General features: G+C 41.8%; 1 protein-coding gene across 4 annotated transcripts in view; it reads left to right on the top strand.

Annotated features, from left to right (window-relative positions):
- Positions 1-23875, top strand: part of LIN7A (lin-7 homolog A, crumbs cell polarity complex component) — a 44979-nt gene that overhangs the window by 12728 nt on the left and 8376 nt on the right. For 3 of the 4 annotated variants that reach the window (XM_079992071.1, XM_079992074.1, XM_079992073.1), the window contains one exon: positions 22269-22340. The exons of the other annotated variant lie outside the window; for it this stretch is intronic. In XM_079992071.1, coding sequence (XP_079848197.1) covers positions 22269-22340 — 72 coding nt within the window. The remainder of the gene's footprint in view (positions 1-22268; positions 22341-23875) is intronic. 4 annotated transcript variants of the gene reach the window in all.

Genomic DNA, 23875 nt, shown 5'->3' on the forward strand with positions numbered 1-23875 from the left:
TGAATGAACTAAAAGCTATCTAGCTGGACTTTGACAAGACAGTGAATAGCCCACAAAAGCTCTTATGGGCTATTGTTTAGTGACAGCTGACCTCCACACCCCCATTAATAGCAAGAAAATTAAGTTCAGTTTCACAGTGCAATCCTACATATGTCTACTCAGAAGTAAGTGTAATTGAGTTCAATTATGTTTCCTTCCAGCCAATTAGGTATAAGGCAGCAGCATAAAGAGCATATAATTATATGTTTAACCAGTTATTGCTGAATTCTGAAGAAATAGATTGATATTTATGCCAAGTACCTAACATGATCCCTCTGACTAGTCTTGTATGTCTTAAAAAGAAACTACTGTACCAGAAACAGAAAAAATGAACTCACAGTGAGGAAACAGATGAACCTCTTAAGTGATTGCATAGCTGCGCTAAAGTATGCTCAGGTTATCAACTCTTGATTAGTTACGACTGCTGAGTGACTGTTACACCATGAGAAGATCTTGATTTTTCAAAACCCCTTCACTCCTACCACAAGAAAATGGCAAGGGGTTTGAAATAAGTCTGTGCACACATTACCGTTTACTCTGGCTCCAGTGCACTTCTGCCACTGGCTTTTGAATCTGCGTACATGTGATGCTACCCACAATGCAGAGTTCTTCTGTAATTTATGGAGAAAAACTGTTCCTAGGTGCATTTTCTCTTAAAACAGCTTAAATCCTAAAGGAAATTTTAGGGCACATCTACTTTGGAGTTAAGCTGATGTATGTACATTTGAGGCAGCCATTGCACATGCATGGATGACAGCTTAAGAAATAGGAACTGGAGGTGAGGGGAGAGTATTGCAGGGGCAGGAAGACCCAACAGATAATGCACACTGGGTGCTGACATCCCCAGTCCCTCTCTGATGTGTACAACAACCTGCAAATACTACTTGAAATGGGGGTGGGGGTGCATAATGCCCTTCCTGCATTTTAAACTGCGAAGGTGTACATAGCCTAAGGCTGGAAGAAAACCACATGTTGAATGAAAGGATGCTTTCACTTTCTTTAAATGTCTACACTTACTAAGGCCTTGCAATAATCTCAGCCATGGTGGAGGAATATTTACCGTATTTTTCGCTCTATAACACGCATCTGACCATAACACGCACGTAGTTTTTAGAGAAGGAAAACAAGAAAAAAATATTCTGAACGAAACAGTGGGTGCATGATTTTTATGGTTCATGCTGTGGCCACAGACATGTGATCTGATGGTGAGTTTGGGGTAGCCCAGTGCAAAAATCCTGAGGATCCATGTGGATCCGTGCTTTGTAACCACGTTTTAAGTGGGGAGGGAAGGAAAAGCACTCAAGGGACAAGGAGCACGCGTGGAGAAGGAGCTTTTCGGCGAGCTGAGCGGGGAGGAGGGAGGGAAAGAGCACTGTTGCTTTAAAGGTATACTTAAGGTATTTGCCCTGTGCCTGGGTTTTTTTCCATTTAACAGTTTGCAGCCTTTTCCTTCCGCTCCTTGTTTTGAGGCAGAATAGATTTGAGCAAGTGAGGAGGACTTGGATTGCAGGGGATTCACCATTAGCTGTGTAAAAGCGCTCCTCCTTGTAGCCTGAGTGATAAGCAGCCACCAGCAGCAATAGAGTGGAGCACAAAAAAGTAGTAGGGGCACTAGGACCCAGACAATGCTCGAATCTATCCTGCCTGAAAACAAGCTGCTCCCTCCCAGCGGATCAGCTGAGACGCGGGGATTTGCGAAGTTTCCCCCTCTCCCTCATCCCCAGCCTTTTTTTTTTAACTTCCTGGTTTTCACTGTGGCTCAGAGCTCGAGGTTGGTTTTATTTTGCTGCTGGTTGCTTAAATTTTATCTTTCCTGCCGTCCCTCTGCAGCCTCATTGCTCTGTTTAGAGAGCGCACGGACCTTTGCTAGCGTCTGTCGCTCCTCCCGTGTAAGCGGCTGCTGCCCGCTTTGCTGCCATGGCTCTCCTTCCCTCCCTCCGCTCCAGGTCACTTTAAAGCAAGCAAAGCGAGAGCCTCGTAGAGTGTGTAAGCGGCTCCCGCTTTGCTTGACTGACGGCAGCCATGGCTCCGATCCGTGCATTCGCTCCTTAACACGCACAGGCATTTTCCCTTACTTTCTAGGAGCAAAAAAGTGCGTGTTTTGGAGCGAAAACTACAGTAGAAGGTATCATCCCAAAATGTACATTACTTGCTCTACAGATATCTGTCCCCACAAATCAGTGTATTAAGAACACTGATTTTGTTATACAGTCAATATGTCTCATAAAATAGGCTTTGATTCATTTACAAGGGATGAAATTAAACAACCTATCCTGACCAGGGGTTGGCAACCTGTGGCCCATGGGCCACAAGCAGCCCACGGGGGTTATTTAAACAGCTCATGAGCTGCCTCTGAACCAAGCCGCCTGCTCAGTGGGTCCCCATGTGCTGCGCTAAACCGGCACAGCACGGAGCAGGGACTCACTTCCTCGGTGCTGGAAATCATGTCTGCGCAGACATGATCCGGCCCACGGAGCGATTTCCACGGGAGTGAACCGGCCCAGGTGAGGTAAACCTTGCTGACCCCTGCTCTACACGCTGACAGCTAACAGCTTCATCGTGCTATCTCTTGAAATTTGTCCATTAGTGAACTATCACTATTTCAGTTTCCATTGTAAAAAAAATAATTCCTTCCATTTTTTTTTTTATAATATTTATTAAGGGTTTTTTAGTTACAACACACAAAACAAAACATACAGAAATATCACATTTTATAACATATTTTCTTGTCCTCTTTGGACTTCCTCACATCTCCCGCTCCTGCGTTCCAAATTTATAAAAATTAAACCAGCAATTTATCACCTTGTCCCCACCTTACAATCTAATTTTCCAATGTCATATCTTAAATTTTAGATATATTCATTTTACTCTTTAAAACATTTAAACTTAGCCTAATAGTTATCTAAAAATTTGTTTTTTTTCATGAATTTAACTTATCTTCATAATTCACTTCGTCTGTTTCGATGGTGCCAAATTGATTATGATCAAGCTTAACATTCATACAATTTACAATATTTTTGCAAATAAATCTTAAATTTTTTCCAGTCTTCTTCCACCGTCTCCTCTCCCAGGTCTCAGATTCTGCCCGTCATCTCGGCCAGTTCCATATAGTCTATCAGTTGCATCTGCCATTCTTCCAGTGTGGGTAGATCTTGAGTTTTCCAATGCTTGGCAACGAGTATCCTTGCTGCTGTTGTTGCATACATAAAAAATGTTCGATCCTTCTTTAACACCCCTTGGCCAACAATACCCAAAAGGAAGGCCTCTGGTTTCTTAAGGAAGGTATACTTAAATACCTTTTTCAGCTCATTATATATCATTTCCCAGAAAGCCTTCACTTTGGGGCAAGTCCACCAAAGGTGAAAGAACGTTCCTTCATTTTCCTTACATTTCCAACACTTATTATCAGACAAGTGGTATATTTTTGCAAGTTTGACTGGGGTCATGTACCATCTATATATCATTTTCATTACATTTTCTTTCAAAGCATTACATGCAGTGAAATTCAGCCCAGTGGTCCATAACTTTTCCCAGTCCTCAAACATAATATTATACCCAGTGTCCTGTGCCCACTTTATCATAGCCGATTTAACCATTTCATCTTGTGTGTTCCATTTTAACAGCAAGTTATACATTCTTGAAAGTACCTTAGTCTTAGGCTCTAACAGTTCCGTTTCTAACTTCGATTTTTCCACCTGGAATCCTAACTTTTTATCAAGTTTAAAAACTTCTTTGATCTGAGCATAGTGTAACCAATCTCGCACTTTGTCTTTCATTTTCTTCTGACTCTGCAATTTCCAGTTATCTCCATCTTTTTCTAATATTTCCCAATACTTCGGCCATTTGGCCTCCATATTGAGTCTTTTCCGGGCCTTAGCTTCCAATGGTGAAAGCCACCTTGGAGTTTTATTTTCCAATAAGTCTTTGTATTTTGTCCAGACATTAAACACTGCTTTTCTGACAATATAGTTCTTAAAATTCTTATTAATCTTAACCTTGTCATACCATAAATATGCATGCCAACCAAACGCATTGTCAAAACCTTCCAAATCTAATACATCAGTGTCCTCGAGAAGCAGCCAATCTTTCAACCAGCAGAAAGCTGCTGATTCATAATACAGCCTTAAGTCTGGCAGGGCAAAGCCCCCTCTTTCTTTCGCATCAGTTAATATCTTAAGCCTAATTCTGGGCTTTTTGCCCTGCTAGACAAATTTGGAAATATCTCTCTGCCACTTCCGGAAACACTCTGTTTTGTCCACAATCTGTAATGTTTGAAACAAAAAAAGCATTTTAGGCAGTACATTCATCTTTACAGCAGCAATTTGACCTAACAAGGAAAGTTTCAATCTTGTCCGACTTTCTAAATCTCTCTTAATTTCTGCCCAGCATTTCTCATAATTATCTTTAAATAGACTCAGATTTTTTGCTGTTATATTTACCCCTGGGTATTTTACTTTTTTAACCACATTTAGCTCTGTCTCTTTCTGAAACCGTTCTGACTCTGTAACTGTCAAATTTTTCCCCAATACCTTAGTTTTCTGCTTGTGTAACTTAAATCCCGCTACCCGACCAAACTCTTGAATCAGTTGTAATACTTTTTTCGTACTAGATTCTGGCTCCTGTAGGGTCAAAACTAGGTCATCTGCAAACGCTTTAAGTTTATATTGCTTCACCGCGACCTGAATACCTTCCACCAGCCGGTCCCCTCTGATCATGTTCAAGAGCACCTCCAGGACAGAAATAAATAACAATGGGGAAATAGGACAGCCTTGTCGTGTTCCTTTTTCAATTTTGAACTCTTCTGTAATCACATTGTTGACTATCACTTTAGCCTTTTGTTCTGAGTAAATTGCATCAATCCCATTTCCAAAACCCCGTCCCACTCCCATCCCTTCCAGATTTCCCTTCATAAATTTCCAAGAAATATTGTCAAAGGCCTTCTCCGCATCTATGAAAATTAACACTGCTTTTGTATTGATATTTGTTTGCAAAAGTTCCAAAATATCAATTATGTTCCTTGTATTAGCAAACAAATGTCTGCCTGGGAGAAAGCCTGCCTGATCCTTGTGAATTACTTGATTCAAAACTTTTTTAAATCTACTTGCTAAAATGTCTGCAAATATTTTGTAATCCACATTTAAAAGGGAGATGGGGCGGTAGTTCTTAAGTTGGGTCTTTTCAGTTTCCGATTTTGGTATCAATGTGATAAACGCTTCTTTCCACGATTCTGGTGCCTTCTTCCCCTCCAAAATTTCGTTGCAAACCTCCAACAATGGTTGTATCAAATAGTCTTTCAATGTCTTATAGTACTTGGAGGTGAGCCCATCTGGCCCTGGAGATTTGCCCAATTGCATGTTCTGAATGGCTTGTTCAATCTCTTGTCGTGTTATTTTTGAGTTCAGGATTACTCTATTTTCTTGTGACAGTTTTGGTAGTCCATTCTTTATCAAAAATTGTTTTATCTCAGCCTCGTCTTGCGGCCCTTGAGTATATAGTTTTTTGAAATATCTCTGGAAGCATTTTCTGATGTCCACAGGGTTCTGAATATTTCTTCCTTCAATCTCTAAATTTGTAACTGTATTTAATTTTTGTCTCTTCTTCAACTGCCATGCTAGCAGTTTCCCACATTTATTCGCCGATTCAAATGTTCTTTGTTTCATTAGTTTAACTTTCCACTCTATTTCCTGATTTATCAATTTGGAATATTGTGCTTGATGGAGTTTAATTTCTCTCAGAATCAGCTGTGACTTCGGATTTAATCTTAACTTCTTCTCAAATTCTTTAATTTTCTCCAAAATCTTATCTTTTTTCTCATTTTGTGTCCTTTTCTTTACAGCATTCTGTTGTAACAAGAACCCCCTCATCACGGCCTTACTTGCATCCCAGATAATTCTTTTTTCCACTGTAGTATTCAAATTTATCTCAAAATAATCCTTCAATACTTTTTGGGCCTTCTTGGTAATCTCCTGGTCTCTAAACAGATTGTCATTCATGTTCCATCTAAAGGAGCCAGTTGGTAGTAGTGTCATATCCATCTTTACAGCGTTGTGGTTGGAGCAGGTTTTTGGGCAGATTTCCACTTTTCTGGTCTTAGGTGCCAGACCTCTAGATATCCATATTTGGTCGATTCTCGTCCAGGTCAGTTGGGCTTCAGAAAAGAATGTTCCTTCTCTTCCCAAGGGGTTCTTTGTCCTCCAGATGTCAATCAAATCCATGTTGTCGGTCAGTTCAAAGAAAGTCTTAGGTAGTCTGCCATCTTTTGTAACATTTTGATTTTGTGACTTATCCATGTTGGTTGATACCACACCATTCATATCTCCCATCATAATGATGTTGTCATAGTCTAAATAGTCCAGGATGCTCTCATGCAACTTCTTATAAAATTCCGATTTCCCCTCATTTGGTGCGTAAATTCCTAATATCAAAAACTTCTCTCCTTGGTATTGTATCTCAATTGCCAAAATTCTTCCTTGCTCACCTTTAAACAGAAATTTAGGTGACAGGTTCTCCTTTGCATAGATCACCACAGCTCTTTTCTTGACTCGTTCCGAAGAAATAAATTCTTGGCCTAATCTTTTATTTATTAGCACTTTTTTGTGGAGCCTAGTCACATGTGTCTCTTGCAAACAAATAATATCCAATTGTTCTTTTTTCAATATGTGAAATAACTTCCTCCTTTTTTCCGGGGAATTGTACCCATTAATATTCCAACTCAAGAGTTGCAGGGACATCCTGAACAATTCTGTTATTTCTCCAGGGGTGGTATCTTTTTCTCTGAGTCCTCAGATTCCAAGGGTAGTAATGCAGCAGATGCTCCAGGCCCCAAAGGTGTTTCAATTCATTTCTGAAGGTCCTCTCCGTAGGCAATCAGAAATTTATCTCTGTCTTCAAGTGTTTTAATCTTGACTTTCTTCCCTCTGAAGGTGAAAGATAATCCCTGAGGAAATTCCCACCTAAAAATAATTGAGTTGCTCCTTAGCAATCTGACCAATTCAAGATAGGCGGATCTAAGGTCCAGCAGTTGTTTCGGGATGTCTTTGTAAATTTCAGCTCTTCTGTCCAAAATGTCCAGTGACTTTTCGTAATGTAAACCCAAAATCTTATCCCTTTCCTCCTTTGATCTCAAAGTTATCAAACAATCTCTGGGCTTCTCTTTCTTTGCAAATCTTCCAAGTCTGAAAGCCGATACAATTTTAAAGTCCTTTTCTTCCTGTATAAGCCAGAACTTGGAAAATTCTTTGGTCAGGAACTCAACTAAGTTTCCTTCTTCAGCTTCTGGTATTGACCTTAACCTTAAATTATTTTCCCGGTTCCGCAATTCTATCATAGATAAGTACATTTGATGTTCTCCGACTTGTTTACAGAATGGTTTTACCTCTTGTTCTAAATTTTCTACTTTTTGGCTAGTGGCCTCAGCCAATTTACAATTCTCTGCAGTGGCCTCAGTTAACTGCCCAATTGCTTGTACGTTCTGTGCCACCTGTCCAGTTATTTTGTTTAAACAAGCTGTATTTTGGTCAATTTTGGCTGTTTGTTCATCCGCTTTCTTGTCCAAAGATTCTACTCTTTTATCCAAGGACTCCAATTTTTCATAAATTTTCTCTAAAATTGAAGCAGTTGCTCCTGAGGCCATATCTTCCAACTGTGACTGCTCAGTTTCTTCTTCCCCTGCCAACGGCAGAGTAGACACAATTTCTTCTTCCCCTGCTGACGGCAGAGTAGGTACAGATGATCTACATGTCTGTAAGGCTGAGGTTAAAGTTGTTTGTCTAGTTCTTGCTCCCCTTTTTCTTGTGCCGCTCATTCCAATTTTATCTAGGAGTCAAGGTCAAGCTAAGTTGTTCCCATGAGAATGCCACAGCCCAAGAGTAAACAGTCAAATAGGAGGAAAGGAAAGAGAAAGTAAAGTAGTGTCACTGCTGTAAATCCAAAATCCTCTAGAGGGAGCTTAGAATGTCTTGTGGGAAGAAGTCAAATCAAATAAAGTCAATAAAGTCAAATTTAATGTCCAAAGACCTTCAGTAACTAGTATTTAGCAGAGTTGGTGTTAACAGCATAATATTGTTTCTGACAAGTGCCAACTGGTATTTCAAAGTAGCAAGTGTAAAAATGCTCTAAATGTTGCAAGTCCAAATACACAATAGCCAAGTCTGCAAGCTGACAGTTCTGCTGTTCAGGCAGCCCAAGCACCTAGGCTTCTCAGTCAGAATTTGTAGTTCCCAAGGAAGAAGATTGACACAGTCCAAATAAAAGCTAAATCCAATAAATAAATTAAGTCCTTACTTTACCTAAAAACAGCTTCAATGACTGCTCAGTTCAGATAGTTTGAAAAGCCTCTTCAATGGCTCCACTCCCCCAGCTCTTTTTGCTTTGAAATTTAAGTAGCAGCGGAATACGGACTTCCTCTTAACATCTCTCCGCTTTCAGCCAAATTTCCATTAATTTAGACTCCAATTGTGAAAAGTCCCCTCCTTACTCACGGGTTGTTGCTTTTCTGTTCCGAATATTTTGAGGAAAAAAGGTCAGCGCTCACCGACAGCAGCTGCGCGGCTTCACTCTGCAGAGTAGCGATCGACTCACAGCGCTGCAACCCCCTCCACGATCCGAGGCTCCTTATGGGGTCTCTTCAACGTTTCAAGGGTCGCGTCTGGCACCCGCCGAGTCCCACGTCCCCAGGCTCTTGCTGCCTGGGGTTTTCCAGCACGGGTCTCCGCTTTGCCATAGCGGATGACCCAGTTCTGTAGAGCTTCCTCCTCACAGCGTGAGAAGGACCGTCACTGTCGTTCGCGCCGCCTCCGGAAGTTCAAATAATAATAATAATAATAATAATAATAATAATAATAATTCCTTCCAGTAGCACCTTAGAGACCAACTAAGTTTGTTATTGGTATGAGCTTTTGTGTGCATGCACTCTTCTTCAGATACACTGCAACAGAAGTCACCAGACCCTTATATATAGGGAGAGGGTGGGGAGGGGTATTGCTCAGAAGGATGGTGGGAATGAGTGATTGGCTGATAGGTGTGTTCAACCTGTTTCCATTAGTAAGAAATAAAGATTTAGGCTGCAATCCTATAGTCCCTGGGAGGGTGTTTGGAGACCATATATTCATTGTGTCTCCCTTCCTGAGACATGCTTCCAGAGAAGGAGGTTTGACCTTCTATGACTCCTCCATGAAGCTGTGAAAAGATCTGTAGTCGGTGCCTGTCCAACATCACAGAGGGCAAAAAGGTGGGGGGGGGCATTAGGAAAAGTGATGGATGCTTCTATTCCCCTAACACCACCCCCCTCAAATGAGGGATAAACCCGTTTTTTACACCAACCTATTTCCTTCTCGGGACGCAGGTGGCGCTGTGGGTTAAAGCCTCAGCGCCTAGGACTTGCCGATCGAAAGGTCGGCGGTTCGAATCCCTGCGGCGGGGTGCGCTCCCGCTGCTCGGTCCCAGCGCCTGCCAACCTAGCAGTTCGAAAGCACCTCCGGGTGCAAGTAGATAAATAGGGACCGCTTACCAGCGGGAAGGTAAACGGCGTTTCCGTGTGCGGCTCTGGCTCGCCAGAGCAGCGATGTCACGCTGGCCACGTGACCCGGAAGTGTCTCCGGACAGCGCTGGCCCCTGGCCTCTTGAGTGAGATGGGCGCACAACCCCAGAGTCTATCAAGACTGGCCCGTACGGGCAGGGGTACCTTTACCTTTTATTTCCTTCTCATTGATTGCAACCAGAGGTTCAAAGAGGAAGATGGGGATGTTTGCAAAGCAGCTTTCATGCAGCCCTGCACTGCTTTTTGAACCTCTGGTTCAAAGCAGCCACATGTATGTCATGAAACCAAGTTAAGCCTCAGGCTTGCACACTCCCATCTGGCCAAGAGAAGGAGTTTGCCAGTGTTTACTTTCACTTTCCCGCTTATCTCAGTTTGGTGTGTGTGAACCAGAGATTATAGTCTATAATTAACTGCATATCAAACACTGGTCATTTTCCAAAGCAAGCCGACTTCAAAACACGGTTGATAGATTATAAACCCTGATTCATACCCAATGACAAGCCAATCAATGTAAAGTGTTGCTGAATACTCACAAAGTCCTCAGCTAAGTGGGAGGACAGGGGACTGAGGAAGGAGCATGCAGGTCTGAAGCTTTTCTCAGACTCATTCCACATCATGTATGTAGGCCTAAAACGTGGTTTAGGTGAATGTGGCTTATATTTTGCATCTGGCGTTCAGAAGGGATCTGCTCCTCACCAGGGTTTAGGGAGAAGACATGTAACCTATTGCAAAAGATAAATTGGGAAAGCCTCAGCAATAACAGATGTCACCCAAGCATGAAATGTCGTTTTTCTTTTCTTTTGTGTTAATAATATAAATCTTGCTCAGCTAGGCTCGCTAATTTTGTCTAGAAATCTGATTAGATCCTGTGCCTGCTAAGCCCAAAAATATATCTGGTCTTGTATCACCAATGCATTTTTAAGGGTCAGAGGTATATGTCATGCTTAATATCTTGCATGCAACGACATCTTTTTTTTTATTGAATTAGCTTACAGCTGTGGGAAACTGATTGTTACTGGGATTGCAACATGGAGGGAGGGCAGATTTATTCCTTGCTTCCCTAAATCTCCCTCCACATGACTTTGTAAAAAACAAAACAAAAAACAGGTTCCATCTGCACCATTGGGTACTTTCTCTTCCCCATGGTTTCACAAGACACACTTTGACCCAGGAGACTTAAAAGAAAGAGGCTGAACTTGCTCAGTGGTGGCTGGGAAGTTACCCTTCCTCCCAGGCTGAAAATTAAACTGCATCTCTTAGAGATCTTCTTGCTTGGGCATTGGGAGCATGGAAGGTGCCTTATTCCAAGTCAGATTATTGGGGCCATCTAGTTCAGCATTGCCTTCACTAGTAGCAGCTGCAGGATTTTGTTTGCGGGTCTCTCCCAGCCCTATCAGCAGATGTATGTGGGTTGAACCTGAGATGTTCTGCATGCAAAGCAAATGCTCTACCACTGAGCTGTATCTCTTTCCCAAGAAAGGGGAAGTGGAGAGGAGACAGCCGACATAAACTGGGGGTGTTGCAGACTGGCCATGTCTTCACATCAGCTGGGCAACCATCACAATTGTGACCTGTCTTCCAAAGCAGTAGAGAATACCCTTCTCTTGATAGAACCTGAATATTTGTAGGAGACTTGACTGGAAACAGGGATGGGGGTGGCGATAGAAAAATCTATGCTGTCCCCTTTGTGCATCATGGTTTTTGGCAGCTAGAATGCATGATGTAAAAAGCCACACAAGCGGGTATTTCTGCATACATTTAGTATAATGATAACATTTGCTATAGCTCAAGTAGGGCACTAAATGTAATTTTTGCCAAATGACAAACTTAAGTATTTTCTTTCACAACCAGTGGCTCCCTGGCATTGCTGCCACAAAGCCCTGAATAGTGTGAATCAGAACTTTTAGGTATGATTGCCTTTTTCATGCGTCAGATTGCTGTCATTAATTACAAGAGTCGGCTAGGCAACCCAAGATTTACTGAAGAAGAGGCTTTGTTAAGCCTATTTACGGCTGCTACATCCTGATGACTTCACTACAGGAGTTCTAAAACGACTGCTAGTGATACACAGTTTTGTGCTGCTTTCAGTGATGCTACAAATGTTAATACCTCAGAATCCAGAGTCACATGAAAGGACTGATGTGTAATCAGAGGTCCCCTACTGACTCTAAAATAAAATTCAGTTGCAGGGGAAGAAAATATTGGACCACCAGCAATGTACATACTTTCAGCTATGCCCGATTGCTTAGATGACCCTTAGGAGGGGATGAGACAACTAACGGTTGGGGGGTAGGAATGAATACAGAAAGCTTGACTAGCAAATGGTAAGATATCGATGTGCTTCTCTTGTCAGCCCCTTAAATTCTAAAGAACAATCCACATTTGAAGATGCTGATTCAGTTCAGTTATTGCCACAATTATTTATAGTTATGTAAGGCATGTTTGTTATGTAAGATTTGTTTATGGACCTTGCCTACCTGTTTCCTTTGCTTGCAGGTTGTTGCAAATTTCTGCTTTGCCATGCAGTACTATAGTTGGTTCTACAAAATCCTAGACTTAAAGCACATAGTGCTATTCATCTTCATCCACTGTTGAGCAAAATTGCAGCTGACGGTGGAGATGGTCTGCAGTGCACTGTCATCCTACGTATTTATATTCCTGCTGTTAGCAAAGTCCACTGGGAGACATATCTTGAGAGAAAAAAAGCCTATTAAAAGTGACTGAGTGTTGCACAGAAGATGAGCACTGGACATAGGCTGCAATCCTATATATGCTTACCTGAAAGCCAGCCTCACTGAATTCAATATGACTGACTTCTGAGTAGATATACATAGGATTGCATTGGTAGGCCATGTTCACATGTTGCAATAAGCCATAAACCATAAACCATGGCTTGCTGTGAGAAAGTATGCTGCTGGGTTCTCCTGCTTCCGGAGGCAGATTTAGGGCAGCATGACCAGTTCTGCTCCACTGGGCACTGAGCCCAAGGGTGTCACAGCTATGATGTTGAGCAGAATGGAAGGTGAGGGGTGCTGAATTTTGGGCTCACACAGAGCACCACTAAAATTTGAAAGACCCCTGCTGCTTCACTCCTCCCATAGCACAAGCAGGAGCAACAAACCATAAACCTTGACATACCATGTTGTCCAAAGACCACATAACACTGGTCTTGAAAGACCTACATTGGCTCCCAGTACGTTTCCAAGCACAATTCAGAGTGTTGGTGCTGACCTTTAAAGCCCTATATGGCCTCGGCCCAGTATACCTGAAGGAGTGTCTCCACCCCCATTGTTCTGGCCACCACCGAGGGCCTTCTGACAGTTCCCTCACTGCGAGAAGTTACAGGGAACCAGGCAGAGGGCCTTCTCAGTGGTGGCGCCTGCCCTGTGGGATGCCCTCCCATCAGATGTCAAAGATATAGACAACTATCTAACATTTAGAAGTCATCTGAGGGCAGCTTTGTTTAGGGAAGTTTTTAATGGCTGATGTTTTAATGTATTTTTAATATTTTGTTGGAAGCCTCCCAGAGTGGCTGGGGAAACCCAGCCAGAATGACGGGGTATAAATAATAAATTATCCAAACCAGGATCTTTGTTCTTCCCTAAAGAAACCATGATCAGAATCAGACGTTTGTTCTTGGGCTGCTGAGGGATTTCTTAGTGAAATGCTCCATTGCATCTCATTCAGCACCCTGTTTCTCCCTCCCTCCACAGCTCACAGTGATTGGATTGGATTGATCTTTATTACGGCCATTGGCCCGTTACACGACAGTTTGCCATACCAACATAATATACTGAAACCTCCAAATTTAAAATCGCCAAAACTTACAAAAGGCAAACAGGAACCAAAGCAAAACAAAAACAAAGACCACCATCATACATTACAATAAATTTGTAACCTATACATCGCCCTCTGCTCATAAATTAATCAAGGATATCAATGGTGATATCACCTAAAACATAGATCATGGTTTAAAACAATGGTGATATCACCTAAAACATAGATCATGGTTTAAAGGGATTATCCGGGCCACACAGGAGTCCATTTCTCTTCTTTAGGGATAGGACGCTGATCAAGAATCTGGCAACCATGAGTGATCTTAGGGGGTCATCATTAATTAATAGGTATCTCAGTTTGGCTTCAATCATGTCATCGGCAATTCCCTTAAGATATTGTGCAAGAAACTTGCTCCTGGCCGGTAAGTGAAAAGCACAGTCAAAAATTATGTGATGCAACGATTCCGGTGCCCCACAATTACAATCACATAAGAGCGATATCTGTCCATTGGAGAATCTATTTCTCAGCACGTTCGATGGGAAGGTGTTGAATCTTGCCTTTACAAAGGCATATCTATGAGCTGAGGAAGTTAAGGAATTCAAATAGTTTGGGAGCCTTAAGAGGGGTAATAAACCAAGATTTAGAGGTGAGCAGGTACCATTGTCCAAGACCATTTTCTGCTGCAAGTCCGTCTCCTCTAGTTTACAGGTTACTGTTCTTTTAGCTGGGACTATGTCCTGCTCTAGTAATTTGGATGGGGAGATTCCCATTGCCGTAATTTTCAGCTGTAAATTTTTTACCCATGGGCTCTGGAAATCCACATACATTGTATCAAGTACAAGTTTGGGAGATTGTGCCATAGAGATAACCAGTGACAAAGTATGTGCTTCCACAGAGCATTTTCCAGGGATACAGTATTAAGTTCCATGCGTAACGCTGTATTACTTACACAGTTGGGCAGTTTCAATATCCCCAACTCACAGTGAAGTCAGAAGGCAAAGTACAGATCTGGTATGGAAGCACACTGAGATGGATGCAAGTAGGCAGATGTACAAAGCAGAAATCCATATCAGTATCTTAAATCCTTGTATTTGGAAGCACTTCATCTCTTCTTTGTTCATATGCGATGCTTTTTCAGGATATTTAATTCCAAATATAAGGTTTGAAATTAACTATAATTAATATTCATTTCCCCCCAATATGGTAAAATAAGTCTAATTTTCTCTTCTTCACACTCTCAAAGAAACATTTCATTAGGTGACCTTTATATTTTTTCCATATACTCTTGTGGTATGTTTTGTAATTAAAAATGTCATAGCTCCACAGAGAGCTAAATGAGATTTAGTTCATTGCAGGTTTGGGATTGTTAATGAATCATCATCCCCACTGCATGAGGCAAAGTGACACAGAGATTTCTTGCATGGCATCCAATTGTTCCGACAGCTGGCGTAATGGTGCAGATGTTTGTCTCCAAGGGAGGCCTGCTAACACTGTCCTGACAGAAGCACATGACTTTTTTTTTTCCAGATTAATAAAAGAGTATCATACCAAAGCTCTAACAGCTTTGGTAACAGACCAATTTTATTTTTATTCAAATCACATAAAGCTACTGCATACTCAGTCAGACAATGCAGGCCAGTATTGTCTGTGCTGAATGGTAGCTCTCCAGAGTCTCAGCAGGTATTTTCCATAAGATACTGTCAAATCCTTTCTTTATCAGGCAATAATCAGGGGTCTTCTGCATGAAAGGCAGGGACATTGCTAGGCCTTTAAAAGACTTGCGGCGCAGACCCAGAACACAAATTTGCACATTTTTATTTCTGTGTGTAATTGCAAATGTAAGTTGACTTTCAGAAAAGAAGCTGCTCTGAAAACAATGTAAAAATATGTGTTTCTTTTCAGGTTTAAAAAGGGGGGACAAAGGACAAGAGACATTGAGACTGTTGTAAAAGACCCATAGCTCCCTGATGTGGAGCATGTGCTACATTGAAAGCACTCAATTTAACATCCATGGCTTCCTCCAAAGAATCATGGGAACTGTAGTTTATTAAGAGTGCTGACCGAAGATCTACAGCTCCCAGCAGTCTTATCAGTTTACAGTTTATAGGATTCTCCATGACTCCAAGTGGTATTAAGTGTTTTAAATGTATGGTGTGGGTGCAATGACCTTCACAGTTAGTTTTTTACAGAAATTCATATGGAAATGCTTACATAGAAAGTAGAAAATAACAAGAATGCAGGTGAAGCAAATCAGAATAATCATAAAACACAAAACTAAAAAGGCAGTAAGTCTCAGGTAAAACCAGGGTCAGCCCAAGACACCTGAGGTGGAGCCCCAAATGCCTCCCCTCCCCACCAAGGAAGAAGGGGTGAGCGAAGATCTACATCAGGAATAAGGGTGGAAGAATGATCAACATTGGGATCTGCTGCCCCGGTGAATCCCGCCAACCTGGGTAAGACAGCAGGGGTAAAGTTGACTTTAAAAGGCCTAGGGAAATAAGAATAAAAGATGTTTACCTGCTGCCAAAGGAATAAGGCAAGTGTCAAGAGGACCTCTCTTGAAAAAGCATTCCTAACTGGAGCACCATCACTGGGAAATCCCTCTCCCAGCAGTTACCCACCTTGCCTCCAACAGCAGCAATACCCGAAGAAGCATATCCATCTTCCTGTATGGATATGCCCATATATTTCACCATCAGCCCACAATGTAAATAGCAAAGTAAAAGCTGCATTAGGTAATAGGCAGTTTCTTTATGCATTGGTGGAGATTATGTCCATTATACTGAGTCAAACCATTGGTGCATCTATCACAGTACAGTTAGCATCAGCTGTCAGCAGTACTATAATGTTTCAGACAGAGGCCTGATCTGCTGAGTCCTTTTTTAGCTGGGGTTGCCATTAACTTCTGTATTAAAAACATGTTCAAAAACTGAGCAGTGGTGCCTCCCTGATTAGCAGAACTTGGACCTTATTTTTGTTTTTCCTTACGCCTCTTCTCTGTGCTTGTTTTTGCTATTCTCACAAGAGATTTGAATTTCCATTTTTATAAAAAGGGTTTGTTGCCAGTATGCTTTCTCCTGTCCTGTCAAAGCAGTATTTTTAGTAACTGCAGTAGCGAAGAATCATTTGGCCTGTTAGAATCCTCCTTGTGAGTATCATGTCAATGTTTTCTGTAGATCAGTAAGCCTGTGGCCCTCCAGATCGGCCCCATGACAGTTGGCTCTTGTTCTTTGCAAATGAACTTCATTTTGTCTTTGAAATAATTTTATTTTGCACATTATAATTTATGATAATTGTAGTGGTTAATTAGTTTGCTAAAGCTTCTATAATTAATCAGCTTAATTTTTGATGTGCTTGACAGCCACAATACATATGCATTTCCTTACCTCAGTGCATTCTCGCCTGGCATATCTAGGAGTCAGGTGGTTCTGTTTTCTGCATTCAGCATATAGTGCATGTTGAAAATTGATGTGAGTGCAGTGGGTGTTTTTCATAACCTGGGCAATAATGGTTCAGAAACATGTAGTAGATTTAGGGGGTGATACTATTATCCCCTAGGGGACGCAGGTGGCGCTGTGGCTTAAAGCCTCAGCGCCTAGGACTTGCCGATCGAAAGGTCGGCGGTTCGAATCCCTGCGGCGGGGTGCGCTCCCGCTGCTCGGTCCCAGCGCCTGCCAACCTAGCAGTTCGAAAGCACCTCCGGGTGCAAGTAGATAAATAGGGACCGCTTACCAGCGGGAAGGTAAACGGCATTTCCGTGTGTGGCTCTGGCTCGCCAGAGCAGCGATGTCACGCTGGCCACGTGACCCGGAAGTGTCTCCGGACAGCGCTGGCCCCTGGCCTCTTAAGTGAGATGGGCGCACAACCCCAGAGTCTGTCAAGACTGGCCCGTACGGGCAGGGGTACCTTTACCTTTACCTTTACTATTATCCCTGAGAGAGCATCTTGAGGGCCATAGGATACATTGGATCTGCCTTTCCAATGCTGAAGAGGGAGAGCCAAGATTGGATCCCGATTCTCCACCAACATGGGAACACCTGATATCCCAGCACAAGCTATGTCAGAGCCACGACATCAGTAGGGCCAGAAAGGGGGCATGATGGAACTGTGCAAGGGAAGGACCAGAAAACATTGGAGCCAAATAATCCAAAGTCGCCACAGTCCTCTGACATACCCTCAAGACAAGGAAGATTTAGATCAGCTCAGGAGTTGGTCTAAATCTCTCCCATGATGAAAAGGGAAATGTTAAAAATGGATACATTTAAAGGAAGGAGGATTTCAAGTGTTCTTTTTTTCCCCCTCCTTACCTCACATCTACCCTGCTGTTCATCCATCTTTGGTTTTTGCCCTCGGTAGGATTGGAGCTTTAGTGATCCTTGCTTGCTGCCAGAGCCCTTTTATATAGGACTACAGCAACTCTCTACCAGAAGATGTAGTACACCAGGGGTCAGCAACCCAAGGCCATGGGCTGGAAGCAACCCACGGAGGTCATTTGACCGGCCCACAAGCCACCCTCGAACTGAGCTGCCCACTCACGCACTACGCTAAATTAGCACGACACGGGGACTCACTTCCGTGGTGCTGGAAATCACAGGCGTGCATGTGCAATCCGGTCCACAGAGGGATCACCGCAGAACCGATCCAGCCCAGGCAAGATAAACCTTGCTGGCCCCTGCAGTACACAGGTGATGGCTGCTTGCTCTATCAACAGCTATCAGCCATGATAACAAAACTGAATCCCTGAATTCAGAGGCGGTGAATAAAGATGTTAGTACAGATAGCGAGTCATGTCTGTTGCCTTAATGTCCTTCACATAAACTTCCCACAGGCATCCAACTGGCCATGAGTGAAACAGAATTCTGCATTAGATGGATCACTGATCAGATTGAGCAAAGGCAATCTTACACTTTTAAACTGATGCTGTATTAATAGATCAATACATAAGCAATATACTAATTATGAGGCTCCAAAGACTGATCATTTCCATGTTCCCGTTAGCTGTGAGTGGCAGTATGATTTAAAAAAAGCACAAGTGTGTTATTGGCAATATAGTCTTGGCTACCCCCAGTTCAAAATTATTGGGATATTTTTGCCAGTTTCTAATAATAGTAATAAACAGCCTGCTAATTGTCAATCATTTAGATCTGTTAATTTGACCCAGATCTCAAAAGCATTGAGCTACACATGCAGTTAATAAGAACACATGCGTTATTAGTGAAATGGGTTAATTGATTAGAATCAAAACAAGTGTTTCAAATGGAGGCCAGAAGCAAATAGGCAGCCATTGCAACTGGTATAGAATTGATTCAAATGGCTGTCCCCCTGACAAGCATCATAACAGCTGCATTCTGTATCAGCTGACGTTTCTGTACTGTCTTTAAAAGCAGCCCCATATAGAGAGTATTCTTCATTACAGTAAACTTCTGAACATTCCTTGCCTCAACTGCTTTCAACCATAGACCAAGCTGAAAGACTCACCCGGTCTGCCTAACTTCTGTCAATAAGCCAGATTTTTACTGTTTGACCTTTCCAATGTATATTGAAATAAATTATTGTGGTGGGGGACAAGGCATTCAAGAGTAAATTAAAACATCTGTTTTCAGACCTGCAAGTTGTCAAAATTTAAGAAGTTCTGGTTACTTTAGATTCCCCCACCCTTCTCTGTTCATCTGCCATCAACATTGTATAAACACTCTAGATATGGTCAGGCAGCTTTGAAGGGTTTTTAGCCTTCTGCATGCCTAGGGAGTCCTTGAAATATGAAGAAACCACTTCTGTATTTTTGGACGACTAAGTTTCATTTCAAAACTAATAGGCACTCAACCACCTGAGTTCAAAATTAGAAGGGATGGTGCTTTTTTAAAAAAGCACATCTCTCAAGATTAAGATAAAATGCAATTATTAATACACTATGTTGGTCAACCCTGCCTGGACCAAGTATGTTCTGTACTATAGCTCATTAAATCATTGCTGAAATTCTGCACAAATGAAGGCAGCTTAAATAATGAGGAGGGCTGTCACCCTTGTTTTTTGTTTGCCATCTCCCTCTTTAAAACAGCATTTCTTTCTTGCAATTATATGCTGCCCTCGTTTGAAGGAGCTGAATGCAGCATAAATGCTACCCTCCCCATTTTCTGCTCTTAGCAACCCCATGAGGTGGTTTGGGCTGAAAGCTTGTGAAAGGGCCCTTTGCAAATTCCATGGCTGATGTAGGATTTGAACCAGAGTCACCCTGGTCAAAATAATCATACTGCTCATTCATTAAATCACACTAAAGTGCATTTTAGAGGGCTATCAAGGATCCATGTGCATCACCAAAAATTATGCTCAGAGGGCTGGGACCAAGTAAGCCATACCAGTAGCAGACCTATGGTTATCAACTGATATGACTAACTTGTCCATTGGTTTCAATGGGTATACTCTATGTGGACTTAGCTGTGCAACTCGAAATCAGTTTCCTTTTGACTGGTAGCATTATTGTTGTTAATTTCCAGTTGACAAACCACACTATCTTGCAGCATCCATTCCTCCTCCTTGTAATAAGAAAAGATAAAGTAGATGTTTATTTTGTGGTCTTACAATTATTCCTCACTTCTGGCTTGCAGTTTTGAACTACCATAATTGCAGCATCCAGCTATGCCCCATGAGCCTTCAAAAAACAAAACATGTCCACATAACTATGTTTTGTGCTGTTGGTCCTGGAAAATTGCTCTTGTGTTACACTGTAGCAGATGGAACAAGGTGCCAAAGGTGCTATCATCTCCCCAAAAAAATCCTTTTTCAAAGCTCAAAGCCACATACAGATGTCTCCTGAGTACAGTACTGACTGTATTGTCCCAGTATAAAAAAACCCACTGCTGGATCCCAAAGCAGAAACAGAAAGATATGTCCCTCCACACTAGTACTGCAAACATAGTACCTACTTTGTGTTTATTGCTATTGAGCAGCACAGCATAATATCAAGCAGACTCTGAAATTAATTGATGGCCTCTTACATTATTTAAACATTGACATTTTTCACTTGGAGTGAGTATTCAAGTGAAAGCAATTATAACTTGATTATTTATCACACCAATAAGTCATGGTACATTAAATTAGACCTGAGATGATTAAGGATGTCTTGATGATTTAGTATTTGATTAGAGCCACAGGACTACAATTTCAAATTTAATAAATATGCCAGTAGGTATCTTCAGTGCACTAAGCATTCTTACTACAACTTGTTTGAGTGCAGTTCTGCTGTATAAGGATGTAGAAGTTCACAGAAATTCAAAGAGTCTGATCCTGTGCTCTGTTGGGTATAGAACAGGGACCATGCTTAGGGAGTCCAGTAATGTCATTAGTGATGTGCCAACTTCATGCCTAGATTATGTAGTAAACATTTTTTAAAAAGAAAATTACTCCTCTTTGTGGTTGTGCCAGCACCAAAAGGGGGGGGAAGTCCGCACATGGAGTTTGCCTTTTTCACAGCCTCTGCACACTGTCGACATCTTCATCTATATCTTCATCAAAAGTACCGAAGTCTGAATTGACAACTTAGTCCAAAGTATCTTAATGGCAATGTTGCCTTAACTGAAAGTTTCACTGGTCAGTTCTGCAGCAGAAAAGAACACTCTCACCAAAACTTTGAAAAACTCCCCAAGAAAGTCAACAACACAACCTATTTTTTGATTGGTGTTAAATAATTAAACCACACCAAAAGGGCTATCTTCTTAGTAGTTCTGTGTGAAAAAAGAAATCAAGAGAAGTGGTGTTTTGTTCTTTGCTCTTGTTGGTGTCTTACTTCTGGAGTTCACATTGCTAACAAGTTCAGCTTCTTGGCAAAAAGACAGGCAAAACTTGTGTGTGTGTCTGTTTGTATTAATGTCATGGACTGGCTGGGTACAGAGGAGTGGTGGGAGACAGCAGCTGGGCAACCCCTAAGGTAAGGGAAGAAGACTTAGAGCCAGGGGATGGGTGGTGGGATGAGTGGTCAGAGGGAGCAGACTGGGTGTAAAAGGTATCAGAAGCTGAAGAAGTAACAGGGTTTGGTGAGCAGGAAGAGGCTGTGGTAGAGAGCAGTGCAGAATCAGAGGTAGAAACAGAGAATGAAGAGGATGGGGAGCAAGAAGCAGAGATGAGTCAGGCTGGTGAAGAAGCCAGGGGGGTCTCCCACTCATGCTGCAACCAGTTCCCCTCACCCTAGTCTCCCAGGACTCAGTATGAAGAGAAGCATGACAACGGAATATCAGATTGCTTGGGAAGGACACAGGGGAGGAGGAGACATAGGGAACTGTGGGAAGTTGGGGACCTTCAGCCCCCACAAATGTCTCATAGGGGCAAGATCTACCAGGACAAGTTGCTGTGCTCACTAGGCATGGCCTCCTGAGTCAAGCTTGTTTCCTTGAAAAAAGAATTAATTCACTGACGCCGTGTGATTTATTGCTGACCTGCTCCTGGCACATGCTCCTAACAGTTAAATGTAAAAGTGGTTTGTTTGTTTTTTAATTAAAGAGGGCTCTACACTTCATAAGGCAGATGTCTTTGCTTTGTGCAACACTCATGTTTTTTTACAAGAAATATATAAAGTGTGAAGGATGAAATGCACCCATTTACATGATTATGGGGACCCTGGCCCACTCAAGTGTTCCATGTATGGCAATCCAAGGACGTGTTACCTATTCTCTGTCTATCAAATATAGATGTTTGAGTGCTTGGAATATGGCAATATGCTTCCAATAGCCTTGAGGGGAGACATACGGATTATTAAACCAATAGTACAAAAAGGCTGTTGGAGGTAGCATTGTCCTATGACATGAGAAATACAAAAAACAAACTGGCCAGGCAAACAAGCACCAAATTGAATTCAGAGCTTTTGACTTGCGGAGAAACACTCGATGATTCGTTTTGCTTCTGTTTGTTTTTTCCGCTTCAGGTATATCAATATATGCATGAAACCATAAACGTTAATGGCTGCCCCGAATTCCGCGCAAGGGCAACAGCAAAGGTAGGGTGCTTGCAGATTTAAAATATACACTCCTAAGATGCCCCAGTAATTGACTGTGCGCGTGTATGTTTCAGGTATTCGTGTGTAGACTGTAAGAAAATTTAGACATCAGTGGCAGCCCAGAGTCTAGAACCAGTGCTACTTTCCAGGTAACAACTATAATGGCAAATTCAACCTTTGTGCTGCTGCTTCTGTAGCTTAAGAAAAGAGAATGCTTTCCAGAATAAAGAGGCTTGCAGTGTGGGGAGCGGGGAGCCAGCTTCAGGTCAAATCTACTATTTCATTGCATAGAACAATGTACTGGCCATTCACGCTTCTTTCGCTAAGTTCTCCTGTAACATTTTTTCTCTCTTCATAGTATGGCACAGGCCTGCCTTTAGGACAGTAAATGTTCTCACTGTCAGAGATGCTGAACACATATTTCCTCAACAGAAAGCAGCAGCAGCTGTGTGTTTTTCATCATTTCTGAAAAACAGTGCCTTATGACGAAATTTCAGGACGCATCCTTACAAATCTTTGTATGTGCCCAGCATCAAGAGAAATAATGGCTGCATTCAGTTGCAACACTAAACCATTGGTTTTAGCATTACAAAAAGCTTTGCTTTTCCCAGGCTTCCTACTTCTCCCATCTGATGCAACTCCAAGGAGATTGGAAGTTTTTTCTTCCATCTTTGATTTACCAAAGTTTGGCATGCCATCTAAAACGTGAAATGGGGTTCAGATAAGCTAGTTAAGTTAATAAACTATGGTTTGACGTTAGCTGGTTTCCACCAACCATAGTTAAGATTAACCACAGTTTGTGTGGCTTCAGATTACACAATAACCTGAGGTTAATCAAAGCAGAAGTAAAGGCTTCATAACTGCTCAGGAATTCTGTGTAGGAGGGGAGGGGCATGTGCAAGCCCAGTGGGAGGCTAAAATCATCCTTGCAATGCTAAACTGTGGTTTAGCATTTTATCCAATCCATCCCATTGCTTTTGTAACTAAATCTGAAATGTACTTTTGTGTTCACATTGTGCAGAGAATAAATGTTTGCAATAAAATACCCACTTCCTCATGGAATAGATTCTGCCTTATAACACTGATAAAACTTGAATGAATTTTCTCTGCATGAGTGAGGCAGGGGAAAGAAAACTAAGAAAACTGTAGAACTTTTACAAAGCATATGCACACAAACTAAGAACACAGCTCTTTGCAAATCAAAGCAATTAATGCTAATGTTCTTTCCACAATTCTGGTGAAAGAATCCTGTTGATTTGAAATGGAGGAAAGCCAAAGTTTGATGTAGGGGAAACATTATTTTAAATGTATTATTAGAACCATTAAAATAATGTGTTTTATATTATTAGAGAGTTAAAAAAACACCATTCTGAGCCATGCAGTACTTTTTAACTTTAATAAGCTATAGGTAGGTCTAAATAAAATTCCTCCATTATATTATCAGCTTCTGGAACATTGCACATACGCAAGAGTGGTTTGAGCTTGAGCTTTGTAACTCCTTATCCAAGAAAGGTGTGTTCTATATTACTTCTGCT

This window comes from Podarcis cretensis (assembly GCF_951804945.1).
Source record: "Podarcis cretensis genome assembly, chromosome: 10".
Lineage (NCBI taxonomy): Eukaryota > Metazoa > Chordata > Lepidosauria > Squamata > Lacertidae > Podarcis > Podarcis cretensis.